At 32.2% G+C, this 20,773-nt stretch overlaps 2 protein-coding genes across 16 annotated transcripts in view; both read right to left on the bottom strand.

The window, feature by feature from the left end:
• The window catches only part of LOC143253528 (uncharacterized), a 46,943-nt gene extending 34,374 nt beyond the window's left edge, over positions 1 to 12,569 (bottom strand). The window contains exons 1-3 of one of the 2 annotated variants that reach the window (XM_076507560.1): positions 10,156 to 12,569; positions 2,307 to 2,490; positions 452 to 518 (exon numbers count right to left, since the gene is read on the bottom strand). In XM_076507560.1, the coding sequence (XP_076363675.1) occupies positions 452 to 518; positions 2,307 to 2,490; positions 10,156 to 10,215 (311 nt within the window). In that variant the 5' untranslated portion in view covers positions 10,216 to 12,569. Of the gene's footprint in view, positions 1 to 451; positions 519 to 2,306; positions 2,491 to 7,536; positions 9,527 to 10,155 lie in introns of those variants that run through there. The other variant, XM_076507559.1, reaches the window with a different exon arrangement.
• A 165-nt stretch (positions 12,570 to 12,734) lies between these two features.
• The window catches only part of LOC143253526 (cell adhesion molecule Dscam1-like), a 37,957-nt gene continuing 29,918 nt past the window's right edge, over positions 12,735 to 20,773 (bottom strand). For 10 of the 14 annotated variants that reach the window (XM_076507544.1, XM_076507549.1, XM_076507548.1 and 7 more), the window contains 10 exons: positions 20,596 to 20,744; positions 19,638 to 19,769; positions 18,598 to 18,762; positions 17,364 to 17,434; positions 16,894 to 17,131; positions 16,211 to 16,309; positions 15,437 to 15,622; positions 14,905 to 15,054; positions 14,645 to 14,781; positions 12,735 to 14,149 (listed from right to left, as the gene is read on the bottom strand). In XM_076507544.1, the coding sequence (XP_076363659.1) occupies positions 14,096 to 14,149; positions 14,645 to 14,781; positions 14,905 to 15,054; positions 15,437 to 15,622; positions 16,211 to 16,309; positions 16,894 to 17,131; positions 17,364 to 17,434; positions 18,598 to 18,762; positions 19,638 to 19,769; positions 20,596 to 20,744 (1,381 nt within the window). In that variant the 3' untranslated portion in view covers positions 12,735 to 14,095. Of the gene's footprint in view, positions 14,150 to 14,486; positions 14,537 to 14,644; positions 14,782 to 14,904; positions 15,055 to 15,436; positions 15,623 to 16,210; positions 16,310 to 16,893; positions 17,132 to 17,363; positions 17,435 to 18,597; positions 18,763 to 19,637; positions 19,770 to 20,595; positions 20,745 to 20,773 lie in introns of all 14 variants that reach the window. The other 4 variants (XM_076507546.1, XM_076507556.1, XM_076507545.1 and 1 more) reach the window with 3 other exon arrangements.

Raw genomic sequence — 20,773 nt, 5'->3', positions numbered from 1 at the left:
GTAGCTTTCCGCGGCCCCCCGCTAGTACAGCGGTATGTCTCCGGATTTACAACGCTAAAATCAGGGGTTCGATTCCCCTCGGTGGGCTGAGCAGATAGCCCTTTGTGGCTTTGCTATATGAAAAACACACACACAGCTTTCCGCGAAATTCAAAAATGATCTCGAGATAATAAACTCCATTACTGAAAGCAGTCTCTGTTAGCTGCTTATTGGATGTACTAATTCGATTTCTTTCGATCAATAGAAAAGCTAATGTCGTGTAACATCATCATATCACACCAGTTTAAAAGTATTTACTATAAATAGCAATATCTTTAACATGACGTTTTTTTAAACACATAGATTGCCCTCTGCTGTTGAATTCCGCAGTTCTAAATAATTTATGAGAGGTTACTTTTTAAATGATATAACAGTTTCAGATATTGTTAGTAAAATCATTGCATTAACTTACCCTTTTGAATCTGTAGCATTTACATTAGCTTCAAAGTGAAGAAGTAATAAACACAAGTCTTGACTCCCTGTATAAATATACATTATATATAGCGACATTGTAGAATAAATAAACACAGGTCCTTTCTGCCGGTAGAAATATACGTTATATATAATGACACCATAGAAGTAATAAACACAGATATTGACTGCATGTAGAAATATACATTATATAAAATAACATCGTAGAAGTACTAAACAGAGGTCTTGACAACCTCTAGAAATATACATTATATGTAATGACATCGTAAAAGTAATAAACACTGGTCTTGACTGCCTTTAGAAATATGCATAATATATAATGAGAATGATGAAGTAGTAAACTCAGATTCTGACTGCCTGTAGAAATATATAAAACATATAATGACATCGTAAAAGAAATAAACACAGGTCTTGACTGTCTCTAGATATATACATTATATATAATGACGTCGTAAAAGTAATAAACACTGGTCTTAACTGCCTTTAGAAATATACATTATATATAATGACATCCTAAAAGTAATAACCACAGATCCTAACTGCTTGTTGAAATATACATAATACAAAATGACATCGTAAAAGTAATAAATAGAGGTCTTGACTGCCTGTAGAAATATACATTATATATAATGACATCGAATATTGGTGTATATCTTGATCGTTCAACAATCTTTAGTAGTATGTTTAAATTTTACAAGTTAGAATGATTTATTTTATATTATTAAAAATCACAATTTAATTTTAAACTCTTTTTAACAGTCAAAATGTAATAGATTTTTGCATTAGTTACAGATAAACTTATAGATCTTAGACTAACATTTACATTCAACAGACCGCCTAATAAGTCCTGGTATTGTGTTAATAGCCTTGTCGGCAGTGGATAATTCAAGTATAGTGTGGTTTAAATATTATCTATATAAATAATATACTGTCAGGAACTTTCCTCGTAAATTTCTCAATGAAGCATTAGAGATCTTTATATCATTTGAAAGGCCTTTGTCTAAGAAGTTTGGTTTGCATATTGACCTTTATATTCAGAATTATCGTACCTGAATTTTGCTCAATCAAACTTTTGAATATAACGGATATGATAACAATGTTGTTGTCACTATATAAAGGTTTGCTTCCATTTCAAATTTTGATTTTTATCGAAGAAGTATTTCACACAAAACACTTTACTTGCTTGTAATTTCCTTAAAATATTAAAATTACTCTGCATACAATTTATAAAGGCCTTTTCGACTTAAGTCTACAATACGCATGCGCAGTTAGTTCCTAAACAAGAAGTTCATTAAGTTGTGAACTCACATTCAGAAGTTTCTGCATATTCAGCTAAGTTTGCTATCATTATAAATTTACATTTTCTTTACTTTACAATAATATAGCTTGCTTCGTTTTAGAGGCTGCTAAACTATCTTTTCGCTACTTTTCTCTTTACCACTGGTTTTACTCTTCGTGCTTGTGAGTTTCTTTGTTTGATCTCATTAAACTATATTATAAATTGAATACTCAAAACTGTTTCATAATCTGTAAACTATTATAAATACCATTACTCTATCGTATACGTTATGTGTAGTTTTATTAAATAAAATTAGATTTATGTGATTTTGTTTGTCTCACCGTGTAAAATTATTTCAAACAGACCAGGATATATCAATCTAACACATAATGCCTACAAAAACATAGCTTAAATGGCGTGCGTGAAAGTGATAAAATAAGGAACACTAAAAAACAAAAAAAACTATTTTAAAACGATATACAATGAATAATCTTATAGTCCATGAATGAAGTAAACTCAGTACTGTAATATCATTCTCACTACTTAGCTCACTAACCATTTAACGTAGCTAGAATAAGAGGTGTTGACCCCGTGTTTGGCTCGTGACAGTTGATGTCCACGTGGGAAACACTTTCTTTCTTTTGTATGTCAAGCAACATATCTTGTTTCTTTTGAAGAGTTTCGTTGTCACCTTTAACTGTAGTATGATGATGGCGCTTGTTGTTGCAAGTTAATAGTTTCTATAAGTAAATAACGTTAATAATTCACGTTGTATTAAGTTTCCATGACAACCAGGCTGTTAAGCCTATTTAGGTTACAGCAATGCATTCGTCAGTGTAAATTTATGAATAAACTAAAATTAATTTAGTAAAAAGGGGTAGAAGAAAGCAAAATTGCTTTAATACAAGAACTGAATACGATAATACATTTTTTTAATTGAATCGTTAACGGAAATATGTTATTAAACTGGAGTAAACTTATAGTTTGAGGAGATGAAAGTATTGAAAATGGAAGACGTTAACTTTTTCTAAAGTCACTCGTCGCACAAGTACAAAACATTTCGATCATTCACTGTAAAAAAAAGAAAAAGTGATTCTTTTGTCTATGACATCTGATAGTCACAAAACAAATGCAGTAAATCCTACTACTAAATTATCAGATCAAATGCCAAATTAATTGTAATTTGAATTCAAAGAAGAAAATATAGGTACGAATATGGATCCTGGTACCCGCTGTGAAATATACTCTGGAAATCGGGTGTTGTTTGGGTAAAAATAAATTTGGAAAAAAAACACAAACTTTTATTAGATTGATCACAGATATTAATATTCTAAGTACATGCGTTGCGTTTCTTCATATCTTACTGACTTGTGTAACTTATTTTAGTATTGAAAACAACGAAATAATATTAAAAACAAAACCTCTTAGACCGAATAGCGTTATTTATGTTCCCACTTTCCCCTGTTACGCAGGCACGATACATGCTGTAATATTTAAAAAAAAAATTCTTTAACATCTTTTATGAATTATTTTGTACGTAAATACTAAAAAGAGGACCTAGATTTTCAAGTCCTGCGGCCTCTAGCAAAAATATAGGTACCGGTCTCTCTACACATACCACGATCTGAATAAATTATATTCTGTAGTTCGGCGCTTCACGCGTGCTAGACAATTATAATTGGAAAACTTGTCAAGTAAGATATTTGTTCTATTTCAAACTTTATTCTTTCGTATAAATCCAAAGTTCTTGCTATAAAAATCAGCTTAGAGCTATTAGTACTCATGAATGTGAGGAATTAGATACATTTCGAGTAAAAATCACAAACGTTTAAATTGACCAATTACTTGGCAGGCTGTGACCAGTACCATCACAGGTTTTGTTTAGTATCCATGGCAGGTTGGGACTAGTATGATCTATTTTTGATTAGTATTCATAGTAGGTTGCGACTAGTACCATCTAATTTTTAATAGTATCCACGGTAGACTGTGACTAGAACCAACCAGGTTTTATTAGTATCCATGGTAGGCTGTGACGAGTATAGTCTAGTTTTGATTAGCATTCATAACAGGCTGTGACTAGTACCATCTAGTTTTGATTAGTACCCACGGTAGGCTGTGATTAATAACATGTTTAAAATAAAAAAATGAAGAGAACAAAAAACAGTAGTTACAACTAAGAAAAATAAGGTAAAAACCAGAAAGATATAAGTCTAGGAGGTTATTTATTAGACATCCACTGTTGAAATATCACCTAACGAAGACCTTAGGTTTGAAACTTAAATAAATAGCATTTTAAGATGGTTGGTTGATTTAGTGTTTTATGGCACAAAGCATCTAGGCTATCTGCGCCAATTCTAGGTTAACAACTTTCTAGTGTTTCCTTTTCTTTTTAATTGAAGCTAATACCTTATCGAATTTTGAGAATTAATCACTTTAGACTGTGACTGGTATTTCGTGGCATGCTCTAACTGGTATTATCTCAACGTTTTCATTATTGTTTATGGTACGCTGTGATTATACGAAATATCCGTAACTAGTATCCAAACTTAAACTTTTTTTAAAACGAGACTGGTTTAACCTTTATTTAAAATAACACAATTACTATGATGAATAAACTGAAATGATGGAAACTGTCTTTTATAAAAAACACAAATATAAAGAACCTGAAGATGAAAGTTTTGTAACCTTGTGCTCTACACTTACGTTTTTTTTTTGCTAAAAGACAGTAGCTGTCCATTTCAGTTTACTTATGAATGCTCTGCCTAAGTAATACATGAAAACACTCAACTGCTAATCAACCTAACAGTTTTTAATTGCATATGTTACATACACCAACTGTATATAATAAACAATTCAGACCCACTGTTTTCACCTTTTACTGAATCTTCATTTTCAACCTTAGCAGTTATCTTTCTCTAACCCTAAATATTAACTTCGTCTAGCCTCCAGACTTAACACTAGCATTTTTCATTTCCTAACCATAAGGCTCACATTATTTTAATACTAACGATTTTCTCCTAACATTAAGATTACGCCATGGTTCTGTTTCATGTAATCTGACGCTTCACCTTTCTTCAAAGCGAAAAAGAAAAAAGATATACACTAGAAAGTTGTACGTTATTGAATTTGTAATATTGATAGATAAAAGACTACATTTGTAAGTTAAGCCCTGAAAAGTATTATTGTCAAACTGTTATTTGATTACAATAGTTATGAACTGCAGTTTTATGGTGCTATTGTATTTTTATTTCGTTTCAGTATGAAGTATTATACTGCTATTTTGATATCATTATGAATCGCATTAATGTCTTTTAACATGTTTAATAGTTGAAGAATGTTTAATAAAAAAAAGCAGCCATTTTCGTAGAGACGGGAACTGTTTATTTAAAAATTCAACTATGAGATGGAAAGTAAGCTGTGTTAGGTGCCAAGTAATTTATTTCTCACCATATAATTGGATTTGGAGGTCACCTTGCAAGTTGAACCTCTACTTGAAATAATATGAAGTCCAATCTATTATTCAGTTCGCCACATATCACCGACTTTTACCGGTTTCTGGGAATTCTTAATATTTTGCTTAAATAACAGGTTAACTGTACACAGTAAAAAAATTAACTCGAAACGCCAGAAATATAATAATCCTCTGTCTTAGACTGAGCGTAACATAGAGTAATCTGTGATGATCTAATAATGTCTAATTACATCGGTAGAAGAAAGACCGACATTAAGAAAGACATTAAAGAAGACTGACGTTTAGAGCTAGCACTCTTTATAATATCGTATAATTTACAATAACAGTGCATGCGCAGAATTAAAAGAACTTACGTGATTAGTATTTAGAAATTTGAACGTAAAAATTTTAAGCAAAATTATCCCTATTACATAAAAAGTACAAGTCATGAAAAGATAAATAGATTGCGATTAACATTTAAACAAAAATGAAAAATAGAAATCTACAAGAAAGAAAAGTATTAAAACCAGTTGGTTGTAGGGTTCACAGATTGTATGTTAATATCCTTTATAGTCGTTATATTTTGTGAATGTATGTTGGAGCACTAATATAAGTCCAAGAACCGAAAAGTCCTCATGTGCCTGGTTGTTGATGATGAAATGTTTGGCTATGTGTTTGTTTTGGAATTTAATATGGTTTAGATGTTTACGTGCTCGATCTCCGAGTCAAGGGCTTGTTTACCCAACGTATAAACTATAATTCTTTTGCAATTTTTACAATAAACGATACACTGAGTAGTACATGTATTGTCTTATTTCGAAAGTTGTGTTCTTTTCTCATGTGTTGGTAATGCTGTTTATTTGTGACCACGTGACACATCTGTTTTCATGTGTGTCTGGAGTATCATTTGTTTTTGTTTAAGGCTTTTGTGCATGAACTTTATTTTAAGTTTTCTCGTGTATGTAATAAAGAATAGGTTAGTCCTTGAATGGTAGGGTTTTCAGTAAGTACTGTGTAAATATTTGGTACAATATCTTCTTGTTAGTCGGATGGCATGCTAGCACAAGTGAAAAATGAACTATGTAATGATGAAAACGATTGTTTAACCTGTTATTTAATTTTGATATTTTCCTCTCCTATGTTAAGTTGCAAGGGCGTATCTAAGCTATACCACGTTTTCACACACAGTTCAGTTCAGGTTTTTATCCAGTTTGCTCTACAATTTAATCCACCTGTATAACAGTACACTTATTTCTAAAAATCGTTGTATTCCGTACTTAATTTCTAGAGAACACGACATCAGACAACTGTTCATTCTATATGTGGGTGGAAGGAGAGCTTATTGAATTTTAGAAATTAAAAATTCAACAGATAGGGCTGAGGAGAGAGTAATATAGTCGAATACATCATGCAATATACCAATTTGCAAGGCAACAGGTACGCTCATAAAACTAATGCTAACATGTTCCTACACAGCTTCACACGAGATGGCCGACACTGATGGCACGTTGCCAACTAACTTGTTTAGGTCGTCTGGACAAATACCAGGAACTAGAGCTGGCGCGGATAGACATAATACAATTAAATATTAATGTCGACAAATCTGCTTAACAAACTTCCTCACTTCACGAACCTTCGTTTATTAAACATTACAACCCTGTGGTATCATGTCAAATCATTTCGTTTGTTAAACAATACAACACTGTAGTATGAAGTAGAACCCCTTCGTTTGTTAAATGTTACAAAACTGTGGTATCATGTCGACTCCCTTTGTTTGTTATACAATACAGTGAATGACTAACTGAGACATAAGAACGTGCTTTTCAAGGAAAGAACTTATGAGTTGACTAAGTTAGAAACAAACTAAACTTAGATACTCATAATATCTTGTTCAATTTGGATGAAAGTGAAATGTTGATGTCAATATGCTATATTTGCTATGTGAGTATTATGTCATTCCAATGAAGGTGATACGTCTAGGAAAATAAACAATGGTATTTGTTTTAGATGGTATGATGACTGATCACCATGGTGAAGGCGAAACGTCGAGGATAATAAATAATAATACTTACTTTATAGTGTAAAAATTGTGTCATTTTGAGCAAGACAAATGTTGACGGCAAGTAACTATTATCTTAGATAAATAATTTAATGTTTGAAAATGTAACGGGTCTAATTGTTTGCATAATAATTGGTTTTAGTTGATTATCCAGTGCAGCTGTGCTGGACTTGAAATTAATTTCTACTTAATACCACATGAACAATAAATAAACATTTAGACAACTTATGTAAGAGTAATATCATCACGTGATAGCTAAAAATATTCTCTTTTCACCTCAGTCTTGTTTCCAAACAGCTGAATTACTTTGAGACACGAGTCGGACGTTTGTGTCTCAACCTTTAACCGAATCAACACGTTTAGCGTAAAAACCAGGTTTCTCACATGAAAATACAGAACACACATTTAATCGACTGGAAATGTAAATTATAATCTTAATGGAAGATTGTACACTTCCTACACTTATATTTTTTTTAGTAATCAGTGAAGTCACTGAAAAGAAAGTCATTCTTATCGAACTTACGGCAAGGCCTAAAGAAACCTCATAAATAAAATGTTTCTACTATTCACAACAATTCCACTTACTTAGTAACTTTATTGAACCTATATTTCTTTTATCTCTAGTGCCTCTATTCCAGTTTAGCTTAATTTGTGTCTAATGCTCTTGAAACTCCCTCAAACCAAATAATATATATAACTAGAACAAAACAAAAACAAACTGAAACACTGCTCCCTCCATGGATTGTAAAATCCGTTGAACAATCAGTCCTAGTGGGAGTTTCCTAGTTGTAAACTGTAAAAATGTTTGAAGCAAGTCTAATCACACACACACTCACAGATGTTTATTTCCAACACAATATTCTTCGATGTTGATTACTTGCACATGATGTTATGTAGGTTTTCATAGTCAGGATAACTTCTAACATTTCTCTTGCTGAAACTATGTCCATTTGTTGTTTGCATTAATCCAGTTCCTTACCTTTTATCTCTGGAGATAATTTCCAATATTTTAATATTATATTGAATCAGATAGTTGTAGCAGTAGAATCAGTGTCAATTAACATGTCACAAGGTTTCTCATCAATGTATTAATGACTCGTGGACTGGTTTCTTTAAGAGATTACATCGTATTTCAATTGGGACAGCGTGGCTATTCTCACCACGAGGACACTATCTCTTAGGCTTGTAATGAATGGTTGGTTTATCAGTATTAAATTTAATGACCATGTTTCCAAATTAATAAAAATTCCTTGTAAGAACAGTTTTCAACTTCTTACAAACTTTTGCCCAGCTATATATGCATTTTTTAAGTTCACCACTTTCCCTATTGTTTTTGCTTCAGTAACCAGTTGTCTAATTAATCCATTGATTTACTCCAGACCCTCATCAGAGAGGATTGATGTTTTCACACTAATTTATTTATAATGATCTTTTAGTTATTTATTTGTAGTTTTAATTGATTCAAGTCCCATCAACAACTGATTAGATTGCCGTATTTATATACACCTACTTTTGGTTAGCCTAATTCGCATGTCCTCCTTCAGTTTTACAGCTATGATTTGGTCGTGTGCCCAAATATTCATAACTTCGTCTGTCTAATCTGATAAGAGCGGATTAGGCCTTTCCATGTCTTCATATTAGACTTCGTTCTTTCTCCTCACTCTGCTCGAGAAACCCTACTTTGATGTGACATTCTAAATCTGTTTGGAAATTTACTTAATATTGTTAAGGCTGATTTTATGAAATCATTTCAAACTATGCCTTATTTACCTCCCATCAAATTCCATTGTTTTCTTGGTTGGGTCTTGTTGTTGTATTGGATTGCTAACTTCTTTAACTTGATAAAGTACTGTCGTGCCTAAAAAAACCCAAGAAGATTCCGCACTTAAAGGTGGGTAGAGCAGTAACAGTAACAGATGTAAACAAGGTGAGTTCTATTTCACACTGGATGGTGGTTTAGGTTTAATTTTTTTATCAAATACAAAGAGAGGTTTTGCTGATTTGATCCTTCCCTATGCCAGTTCAGTTTCTAGATAATTCTTTCTAGCTTTGATGTTTTTTTGTACTTCACTAATTTTGCTGAAATATTTCCGTACATTTGTAATGGCTTTTTCGATCTTGCTGTTATAACCCTCTGAATGTTTCGTGTGGTAGTTTCAACTTCACTCTGTATATTCTCTATGGTTTATTTAGTCTTGGTTCCAGTTAAATTTATATTATTGTAACTTCTGGAATCCATTTTATGTTTACCAAAATAATCCCACTCTTATAACGGTTTGTGTTATCACGTGTGCATCTTTAGATTATTCAGCAAATGTTAGTCTAGTTCTCTTGAATTTCAATTTAGCTTTTCTAATGTTTCCCGGAAGACTGAAGTTCATTGTAGAAACCAACACAGTGGTTTAACTTGGCAATTTTATTGTAGATATCATACATCAATAACTTCTTTGAAACAAACTCAAAACTCACAAAACTGAATTGATTTAACTTGACGACGTACAAGGAAGCAGTAGACAAAATTTACTAAATCAGTAATTAACGATCTGCTTGTAACCAACTCGCAAATCAAATGCGTAATTTACTCTAGCCTCTTCAAACTGTTTATTTTGTAAAAAGTTTTCTAGGTATTTAACCACGCCTATCGCATTAAGTTACACTTCCTCCCAGACAAACAATACAAAGATCTAAATGAAAAACAAACCATAGCCCACAAAAATATATTCTAACATTTCCAGGCTATGACTATTATTAAAGAAAATTAGGCTCTATGGTGTTATGGCTTGAAAACTAGTTTTATAGGTAACTTCGAGCAATATGACTATATCCTTATTTAATACTGTAATATATTTTTTAAATCATTTTATTGTTCGAAATAGAAGCAGTGGAAACCATTACCTGAACTTTATCAATGTCGTTGTGTTTGACGTGTTTCAGAAGATCGTGATGTCTTCCCATATTTGGCTTTCAACAAGTAATGTGTTTTATCAGAGACCGTAACTTCAGTTAGTACTGTTCATTACTGTCGACGTAGCGTGAATAACACAACCACGTAACGCATTTCGTTACTAAATCAACGAGCACAGTTCAACATCCATCAGTCCAGTCAAAATATAGTTAATCCAACTTACAGTCTAGCCCAAGTTTTTATAATGCAGTTCAAATTTACAGTTCAGCCCAAGTGTTCCTAATAAATAATTTACAGTACTATTATATTCACTATTTTAGTTACTTCACTCTCAAACCAATTATGCACATCACGTGAACCACATCCTAGCAGATTTCCGGCAGGGCAACCTAATCTATAATTCCGGTGATTATATTGTACTTTAATTCAGTATAGGCACAATTATCTAGAGAATACTTCGACATTTGCCCTCACTACATTTCCGCTTGTAGTAAAAGTAACAGTCATTAATATGAGCGCTCGTCACTACCGAAGAACAAACTATTAGTTAGAATATTTTCCAAAGCAAACAGTTTTATCGACTCGTCTATTAAGCTAAAAGTTTCTTCACACACTGGTTATGCACAAAAAAACGTGGACATGTATCAGCAACTGTCACTGTGGTAACGTGTGGGATAAACCAGGAACTTAATATATTCATTTAAAATATCATGTGCTGTCCTCTTTCGTTCAAGTTAGGAACTGAAAGTTTCATGCGTAAATGCTGTGGACATGACAAAATTAACCGCTTAATAATTATTGGGTTGAGGAATAATTCGTGAGCGTTTTTTCAAGTTAAACAAATATATTCATAAATGAAACGCTTTCACAAAATGTTTCATGTCATTTGGTAGATAATTTTTTGCTCTAATAGATGGTGTGTTTGATTTTCATATGTCTTTAATTTTTGCTTTCATTTTCAGCTCATTAAATGGAATGTCAAGTGGACAAAATCGAGCATTTTCGACACCATCTGCTTTTCGCATTTAATTTCTTGCAATTTCGTTTAAAACAATGCATACTATATACCTAGGTATTACATGAAATAAAGTATCATAATAAATGTTTTGGGTGTAATGTGTTCATGTATTGAAGTATTGTATAGTCTTGCATGTAATGCTTGAATTAAATTATTTAAAAACGCTCACGAATTATTCCTCAACCTAATACTAAACTTAGAAGTAGATGACTTTGGAAACGCGAATATTTGCCAATGCTTTTATTCAAACAATTCTTCAATAGTGAGACTAAACAAAGTTGTAGCTACTTACCGCTACGGGTCCAGGTTCAGTTTGCTATGCTGTCATTCATATCTGTTCTCTGCAATATAAACTACTACGCCAGAATAAGTATCATACTATTTGTGAACGAACCAATGCATGACATTAAAATCGTTTTGATCTAACTTCAATGTACGTATTTATACTGAGATCGAATTACTATGACGGACAATTGGGGAAATAAAAGTCCCCTTTCCACTTAACGTTGAGGATAAATCACTGCACATAGAGAGCAATGCCACACACCCGCTCCTTGTCTGATCACAATAAAACACTGTAGTTTCAACATCACTCACAGTGTAATTAAAGTTGTCATGTAGTAAACCATTAACAAGGTAATACCTAGGCTGTAGGGATAGCTCTCTATATCATGGAAAATATGTCCCAATGTGGACACTTCATTGTAAAGCCTTTTAGCCGCTGATTGAAAATACTGACGATTTGTCTGTCTTCCATCAGAAGAGTCAATATTTGTGTAGTTGAGCTAGAAGTTTCTATTCGTATATTCTTATTGTGTTGGATGGAATATTTTTTTCCATCCTAGAAGTCTGGCACTTCAGCATGGCTTGTAGTCAAAGACGTTCTTAGTTAGGTCACCAAGGGCAGTGCAGAGTTTGTTGAGGTCTTTGTAAAGAATGGTTAACAGGGATAATGACATAATAGTTGAAATTTCTGTAAATTGTAGTAAACACATTGTACACCTCACACAACATTAACACCATCAACCACCACCATGTACACTTTACACATTAGATTCACACATCAATGAGCCAATAAAATTGTATGTATTCTTGATTCATGTTACCTAATAATTGAAATCACTATTGACATTAAAGATGTTTTTAACAATTGTTAAGACGTAAAGTTATACATACTTATTATAATTTCGTGGCCCAAAAATATTAAAATTTGAAAAGTCTATTTCCACATGCTGTATATTTGTTCAATTACAAAGGAAGTGTCAAACACCAAATATCACAAACTATCTTACTATGATATATATGTCATAAAAGTATGTTAGTTTGATAGTTTATATCTACACACACACACACACACACATTTTGAAGGAAACGAAGTCACAGCTTTTGTTAGCTAACACGTTATAAAGCACCTTGTTAGATACTGTCTAAATTTAGTGACAGTCTGAGCTCTTTTATAATTATTAAAAAAATTCAAACAATGATTAACTGAATACGTTCTGTGGTTTATTAAAACAATTCTCTTAGAAAATCTGTTAAATGAACACTCAATGTTTTCACTCTGTTTATTAAGTAAACACATACATGTTTTATACAACAAAATGTAAGATACCAGGAATTACAAAATGATATTTACTATTTAAATGGCTATAAAGTATCAAACCTAAATGTAAGTAATGTATTTTCGATATGGAATTTAAACAAAGCTATCTTTGTTTCCATTGCTATATAGTCCAAACACTTTTAACCATATACTTACAGGTGGTTGAGAAACAAGTATATGTGAACCTTTCAAAAGATATTGTAATGATATTACACTATGAATGAAAACGTTCCAACACACGTGTATAAAGTGATGTATGTTATATTGTAGGACTAGCAATAAACTTACCTTGTATATTGATTTTACAAAACACAGAATGAACAAATTAGTCCATACACATACTAGTGTGTATCAATCTACACAAACAACCGATAATAGTAGTACACTACCAGACAAACCAGTACCATAACAGTTTTCGAAGAATATTCATGTTTTGTTCCACAGGACTTAAGATGTTTTCTACTGCTACCGTTTTCAAAAGCTACAACATTTAACACATGTATTACAGAACAGCTAGAAATAATTCAGTTTACAAGACAACTTAACTGGCAAGGCTAATGAAAATAATTCTTTATTATCTATTATATATTAGAAAACATGAAGAGACATCCTCATCACATCAGGAACAGATAAACAGGCACCAGTGAATAACATTACCAAGTCCATCCTTTCTAATTCTGTAATTTGTCCAAAATGAAATTTGGTTACCTCAGGATAAATCTACAGTTTCATCTTGCAATAAGGATGACACTCCAATATTAAGATCTATTACAGTTTCATTTCTTAATGAGAATTAAACAAGTTATTAAACCTAACTATTTACAGTTTTCTCAACCACTGCATCCCATTTGAAAACAAATGACCCATGAAGTACCAAAATATATTTAAAGTATTATTTTTGTATATGTTCCCAAGATTCAGGAGTAAATCACTTGTTAAAGATCTTGTGATAGGTGAGTGAGGACAGCTTAAAGGTTGAATTAAACAATAACGTATGAGAAAAATATTTTGATCATTAGACTTTAATTTTGGTAAACAAAGACAAAGCTTTAAAAATGTTTTCTTTATTATGCAATGAAACTGAAACATGAAAAACTTGGCTTTAACTCCAGGAAAATTTAGATTCCCTTCTCATATTTTAAACAAACGTACCACAAACAGGTTGTCCACATGGCTAATATTTACAGTGATCACTGCATAATTGGTAAAGAAGAGAAAGTGGGTTTACAATGTTGCTGTTAAAAATGCAAATTACACAACCACAAACAAGCATGTACTAGCTAAGATTCAAATACTCTATACACTGTTTTCAAACATATATCTGTCCTTGCTTTAGCTTCATGTAGTTTGTTCTCTCTTTTCCCTGTGAAAAGAAGAAATTAACATTACTCTTTTGAGCATTAATACTTTATTTAATCTGGAGACCTCAGATTTATAACTTAATGATACACCAACTATTAACACACACACACACACCAATTTCTTAGTTGCTTTGGATTTTCACAATAAATTTCATTTACATCTTTGTAAACATTTATAAATATACTTATGTTAAAGTCTGTCAGCAATAAACAGAAACTTTAAATAACCTACAACACAAACATTCTGTGTGTGACAGAACTAAGTGCCATGCATTTTATTGTGCTAAATGCTTCACAATAAACAAAATATCTGACGTCAAACAAGTCCATTTAACATGCCTTTTACTGTTTTACCTTGAGACGTTTCTTCTTCTATCCATTTATGTTATCTGCAACAAAATGATTAAACAGATTACCAAACTCACACCTCAATTACTACAGTTTTCTATTAAAGAATTATCACCAAAGATAAGCTGAACACCAAATCTGACTCTTACCATAGTGCCTCCACCATTAGAGAAGTCCCATGGGACGTCGTATGCAGCATCCCCTGCACGGCTGTCACGAGATACCTCAGACGGAGGAACGTAAGTAAGTCGTTGCTGGTAGCTGACATAGAGTTGTGCTTTTCGACCTGTTAGTGAAACAATGATTTTGATTAATATCCCTGATAAAGAGGTGTTCCACATCCAGGTACTATAAGGTTTGTAAGTCTGGAGTAATGTTCTCTATTAACAAATGTGCTTAAGGTGCCCACCTTCATTATAGTGTGTTTTCTTCAGACAAGCCCAAGCTAGGATGATCACACACAGTATTACTGTAACTGAAGCAACAACAGGAACAACAAAGTACAAGCGGAAGTAGAAAGGTGTTTCTAGTATAACAGGTTCATAACCTGGAACTCTCGCTACGAAGTAAAACAAACAAAGATTGGGGATAAATTTTAAAGTCACTCTGAAGGTAACAATTTAAAAAAAAACTTAAAATTTAAAGTAAATAAAATACAGAATCTAAAACTTTGTATATATAATTTATAGTAATCAAGAAAAAATATCAAACTGTTGGGAATGCATTTGTTTTCCTATAACAAAGGAATTACCTAACACATAACAGAGCCAATGCAATAAAAATTAGTTAACTTCATCTGTGTACTATCAAATAAAAACTTAACAGATCCAAGAACAAGTTATTCAAATGTACTAAACATGCCATCTATAATCACCTGACAAGAGACAAACAATACCTGCACATCTAGTAAAATGTGGGAGTTAATATTTTATTTTCCTTACCATTACCCTCTGTGATCACGACCAATGATGGTGAAAAGTCCCCACGTCCAAACCTGTTGTAAGCTGCTACTCGAACCCCATACCGCTGACCAGGTTCTAAACCTTCAATACAATATTCTTTTATTGTTCCTGGAGCATGAAGTTCATTCTTATTCTGACTGGAGTCTTCATATTCCAACACGTACTCTGTGGACAAAAGGTGTTTTATGTGTATAAATTATAAACCTTTACTACTTTAAATATAATCAAGTAGAAGTTACTTCTCACCATCACTGATTAGCTTCCACTGGATACTATAAATGTAGCAATTTAAAATGGTTGTTAATAACAGGAAAATTTCTATCAAAGATTTTAAAATTACACAAGGAAACTTAGTACATCAATGTACACAGTGAAAATTATATAAAACTAAATATCCATATCAAATTAAACTTTTTTATTGGATTACATAAGAATGAATGTACCAAACACTAAAGTTATACAGAATAAAAAACATTTATTTTGAGATATTCTGATTTTCTTACTGTCAATTTATCTTGGTGGAAAACATTCTTAATCCACTGCCAATGTGCAGCTGATAAATCTTTTTGCTAAAAAACTACTGGAAACATAAAAACATGACAAAAGTTAAAAACAAACACTCATGTGTTTCTTCTCTAGTTCTTATCTATTAATAGAAAAACCAAAGTGGTATTACATTATTGTAAAGCTTTGAATATTTCTGAAAATGTCCATGTGACATTATTAACTTAATAACACAATGTCACAACTTACGTCTCACAGATCCCTGTGTATCGATACGAGGCGACCACATAACAGTGACTGATGTCTGAGAAACATTTTTCACCTTCACTTCAGGGGGTTGAGGGGGATCTAGGTAAATTACATGAGTCAAAGAACAAGCTAACAACAGCTAAACAAATAATTCTTAGAAGTATGAATATTAGCCTAACAGAATCTTAAAAAATTAGTAATGCAAATCATTAACTTAACTTATAATAATTCATGCTACATATAATTCTGCAAACAATAATTTTCCATCCTGCTCTTTGGTTTATTAGTACAAAAACATAATAAAGTTAATTTGACTGCCACAACTTGCACAGTTAGATTAATAGATAGCAGAGGTTTCATTCAGTATACAATGTATTTACTACATTCATAAAAAGGTTCAATAACCTTTACAAGAAAGCCAAATTCATATTCTTGAGAAACTTTACCCACAAACCATTTAATTATGAAGCTGTGCCAGAGTGTTTTCTTCTAGGCTTGAGGAAAAACATTTCCAATGATTAAACCTGTTTTGAATAGTTTATACTCAGGAAGTGAAATCAACATATTCAAGTATAATTAAATACACTGGTCACACTAGACACCTTCCTCCACAAATCAAACAAATTTTACACTTTTACAAATGCAAGTCTTAATCAGTAAAACATTCTTCCATTTCCTCTTACCTCCATTCAGAGTACTGGTAACAAGTTCTTCTGACGGTGGGCCATCTCCTGCATTGTTAAAGGCATTTACAGATACAGAGTATCTTGTAGATGGAAGCAAGTTACGAAGAAGTGTCTTCTCCTCACGCAGGTTAGTTTTAATGACTGTCTCATAAGATAACTGTGATGCCAAACCCTCAACCTTGTAGCCTACATGGTATCCCTTCAGTTGACCATTCCAGGTATCAGTTGGTGGTGGCTGCATGTTTTAAGGTAACAGTATTAGAGGACAACACTCAAAACATGGATAAAGTCATCCTGCATCAGTAAAGATTTTACAAAACTTCCAACAACACTCATTGATAAGATTATCTAACAGTTCTATTGTTAAATTGTTTTGACTAATAGTAAAACTTTTCTAAAAAGAAGTTTAAGAAATTCTTAGAATAAAGTGCTACAAATAAACAGCAATAGAAAATGGCAGCACCTACCTTCCATGAAATCTGTAATGTATGAGAATCCACAGGTTCAACTTCTATGTCAACAGGGGGTGCTTCTGGTTCTGCAATCAAATTATTAAAATACATTCAAACCCACTGGTAACAAACTCCCCTCTTTCACTATACAGTTTAAATCTAACAGTTCCATGTAGCATGTGGAGATTTGAAGCATTGAAAGACCTTGCTCCTTTGAAACCTTAGCATCATTAACAAAGTAATGTCTGTAATGTGAATCTGTGAGTAAAGAAAAGTGATGTTATGATAAGGGTGTAACTGGCAGCTACACATTGAAGGTAAACCCACAAAAGAACCAACTGCAAAATACATTGGTCTGTTGCTGCACTTAATATTGTATACAAGATAATTCCCAAAGGTTTACATATGAACTATACAATGTATGATTCAACAACAGTTACATAAAAACAAACCTACAATAAACTAGTTTTCTAAAAAATAACTAAATTTAACATTTATGCTATACTTAATCTAAATCATAGCATGCACATTAAATTTAAACAGTCATGTATATATAACATCTTCAAGCATCTGTAAAGTTTGGGCAATTTATCTTTCTTCTGGTGATAAAACATTTACATTACATGACATCATTACTTTAACAAGATGCAAACACTGAAGGCAGATCATTGGCAGGAACCTCCCAAGAGTCTCTTTACTCCTCAAGTAATTAAACAAGCACTTGTCAGTCATTTCTCAAATGACTGATGGACTTCAGAAACCAAGTAAAAAGAGCAAATTATTAACATTAGCATATTATTCCAAATCTTGAAGTGAGGATTTAACTACAAAGCTATCACATAAAACCAATTTTACAAAGAAATCCATAAAACGTTGCTATAATGAGGCCTACATAATCTTTCATGTGTCATTACCTCAGATTAACAACAATCCTGAAACTAGTTCTAGACAGTCATCCCTGTATCACAACAGAACATCAACATCCCTGTAAATAGGCTTATATGCCCATCCTTCTTAAGAACCACAATATAAAGATGTTAAAATCAGAATGTGTTTCAGCACTGCTATGTAATATTCTGATATTAATCGTTCAACATCAGCACGTAATATATAGGGTCCCAACATAAATGCATGGTACAGTTTAGTATTTAAATGAGGTTTCTTCAACCAATACACACAAGTACTCTACTTTCTTGCCCACAGAAGCTCCACTCTCACAAATGTACATATGCTATTTACACTAACTCACCTTCTTCTTTGGTTTCAAATGTAACTGGGTCAGATGGATCACCTCTTCCTACTTCATTCTCTGCAAGAAGTCGAACGGTGTATTCACTTCCTGGCTGGAGATCTCGAAGCAGAGTGGATGTTTCTGTGCTGGACAGCATGACTTCATGCAGTTTTCCAGAAACTTCTAAAATAATAAGAATCACAAAGTACTTCTAAAATTATTTCATGAAGTTGTTACAGAGTTATCTCCTGTTCATTTTTGTCACAGAAAATCCACCTAACATGAAGTTCCACTCAAAGTGTTACATTTCTTTCCATAAATTCTAGGAACTCAGAAACTACTGCATCAAACCTAGTGTTCTGGTATATTTGCTTCTAAACATTTGTGGAAATGTGTACATTGTTTATACTTTCAATAATCATTTACTTATGGAAGATTAATCTTTCTCTTCTGTTACTAAACTATCACTAACACTGTTATTCTCTACTTGATAAAGAACCGTTTAAAGTTTTATATTCTGATATTAAACTCTGTGACTGTAACATTGACCGTTATTCTCTACTTGCTAAAGCACTCTTAAAGTTTTAGGAGACTGGTGACAATAGGCTGTCTTAAGCATTTATATTCAGATTATGAAGGATAAAAGACAAGGTTTAATTCATTTAACCAATGATAGATTATATTTTAGCCACTAGAACAATTACAACCCTATTTACAATATTTAAAATACTTTAAAAATATTAATTGCTGAAAAGACCTGTTTTGATATTATAACATATAATAATTAAAATAAATATTACTAATTCAATCACCAAACAAAGTTTTCCAACAAGTGACATACAAAACAATACACAAAGTACTTTAATGAACAAAGACTACATTCTTCAAACTGCTTAAAAAACAAGATTGTCAGTAATGAATATACTGTAATGTATCCAGTCATTTGCTAATTAGATTACTTGACATACAGTATATCTTTGGTAATATAAAACATTAATTAGACAGTTAGGTCAGACATTAAAAACCTGTTACAATTCCTATGGAGTTAATACACTTACTTGAGTTTTTCCAATACATCATTACAAACTGCTTGATTGGAGCACTGACACTTGATGGTGAACCCCATGTCACTCGAGCTGATCTGCTGTTCTTGCTGACAACCCTAACATCTAGTGGGCTTTCAGGTGGTTCTGCATATTGTAAATTAGTACACCTCTGCACTCAGTAAGTACTGTATTTAGTACACCAGTATACTCTGGACATTAAGTTAATACAATTGAGCTTCAAAATTAATAAAAATTATAATACTGAAATATTAATAACTCACACAGTTTTAATCATGTTTCCTACATTTATCAAATTTGTTTATTATCAAACCTCCTCACTCTTACAATGCAAAGGATTAAAGATTTCCTTTTTTTACAATGTAATAGTTTAAGTGAATTAAAGAGCTTCAAGCTATAACCTCATAAAAAATATTACATTTCATTAGCCTCATTTCTTAAAAGTTGGAAAAAACAAAACAGAAAGACAACCAATATCATCACAGCTAATTTATTTCACATTTACAAATATTAGTTTATAATAAATTTATACACAACAGTGACACAGTTGCAATGATAACAAACATTCAGAGATAAAACTACAGTTCACCATCTGTTGCTAGCTGTGGGAAAGTAACTTAAGAGCAAAACAATTATAAAAATAAACAATTAACAATAGCGATTTTCAATGCAGGCATCACAAATATATCATCCTTTAAACAGAGACACAAGACTATCTTAAGTACTGTGTATTTCTAGGACTGTTTATTTTTGTTCTTGACCTCTAAGTATTATACATATGATAACAATACATGCCGAAGTATCTAGAAGCGTATATATTGATATATGAAATGTCTGGATAATTTAATACATTACATGTATGTATACGAGTAAAGAAGTAGTTTTAAAAAATAACTTTACTATTACCTGTGCTTTATGTTTCTAACACCTTTTGTTCCATTATCTTCCTTACCTTGTACCGCCAGTATGGTGACATCTTTTCCACTCCCATAATCATTTTTAACATTACACACATAATTTCCTTGGTCTCCACGTTCAACACTGCTGACCAGTAAGGTAGCTTTCACCCCTTTACCACTTGCTTCCTCGTAAGACTCATACCTGGTCATGTGAGGAGAAAAGTACATCTA

This window comes from Tachypleus tridentatus, chromosome 6, assembly GCF_004210375.1.
Source record: "Tachypleus tridentatus isolate NWPU-2018 chromosome 6, ASM421037v1, whole genome shotgun sequence".
Taxonomy (NCBI): Eukaryota; Metazoa; Arthropoda; class Merostomata; order Xiphosura; family Limulidae; genus Tachypleus; species Tachypleus tridentatus.
The sequence above is the reverse complement of the archived record's forward strand: the minus strand, read 5'-3'. Positions and strand labels throughout refer to the sequence as shown.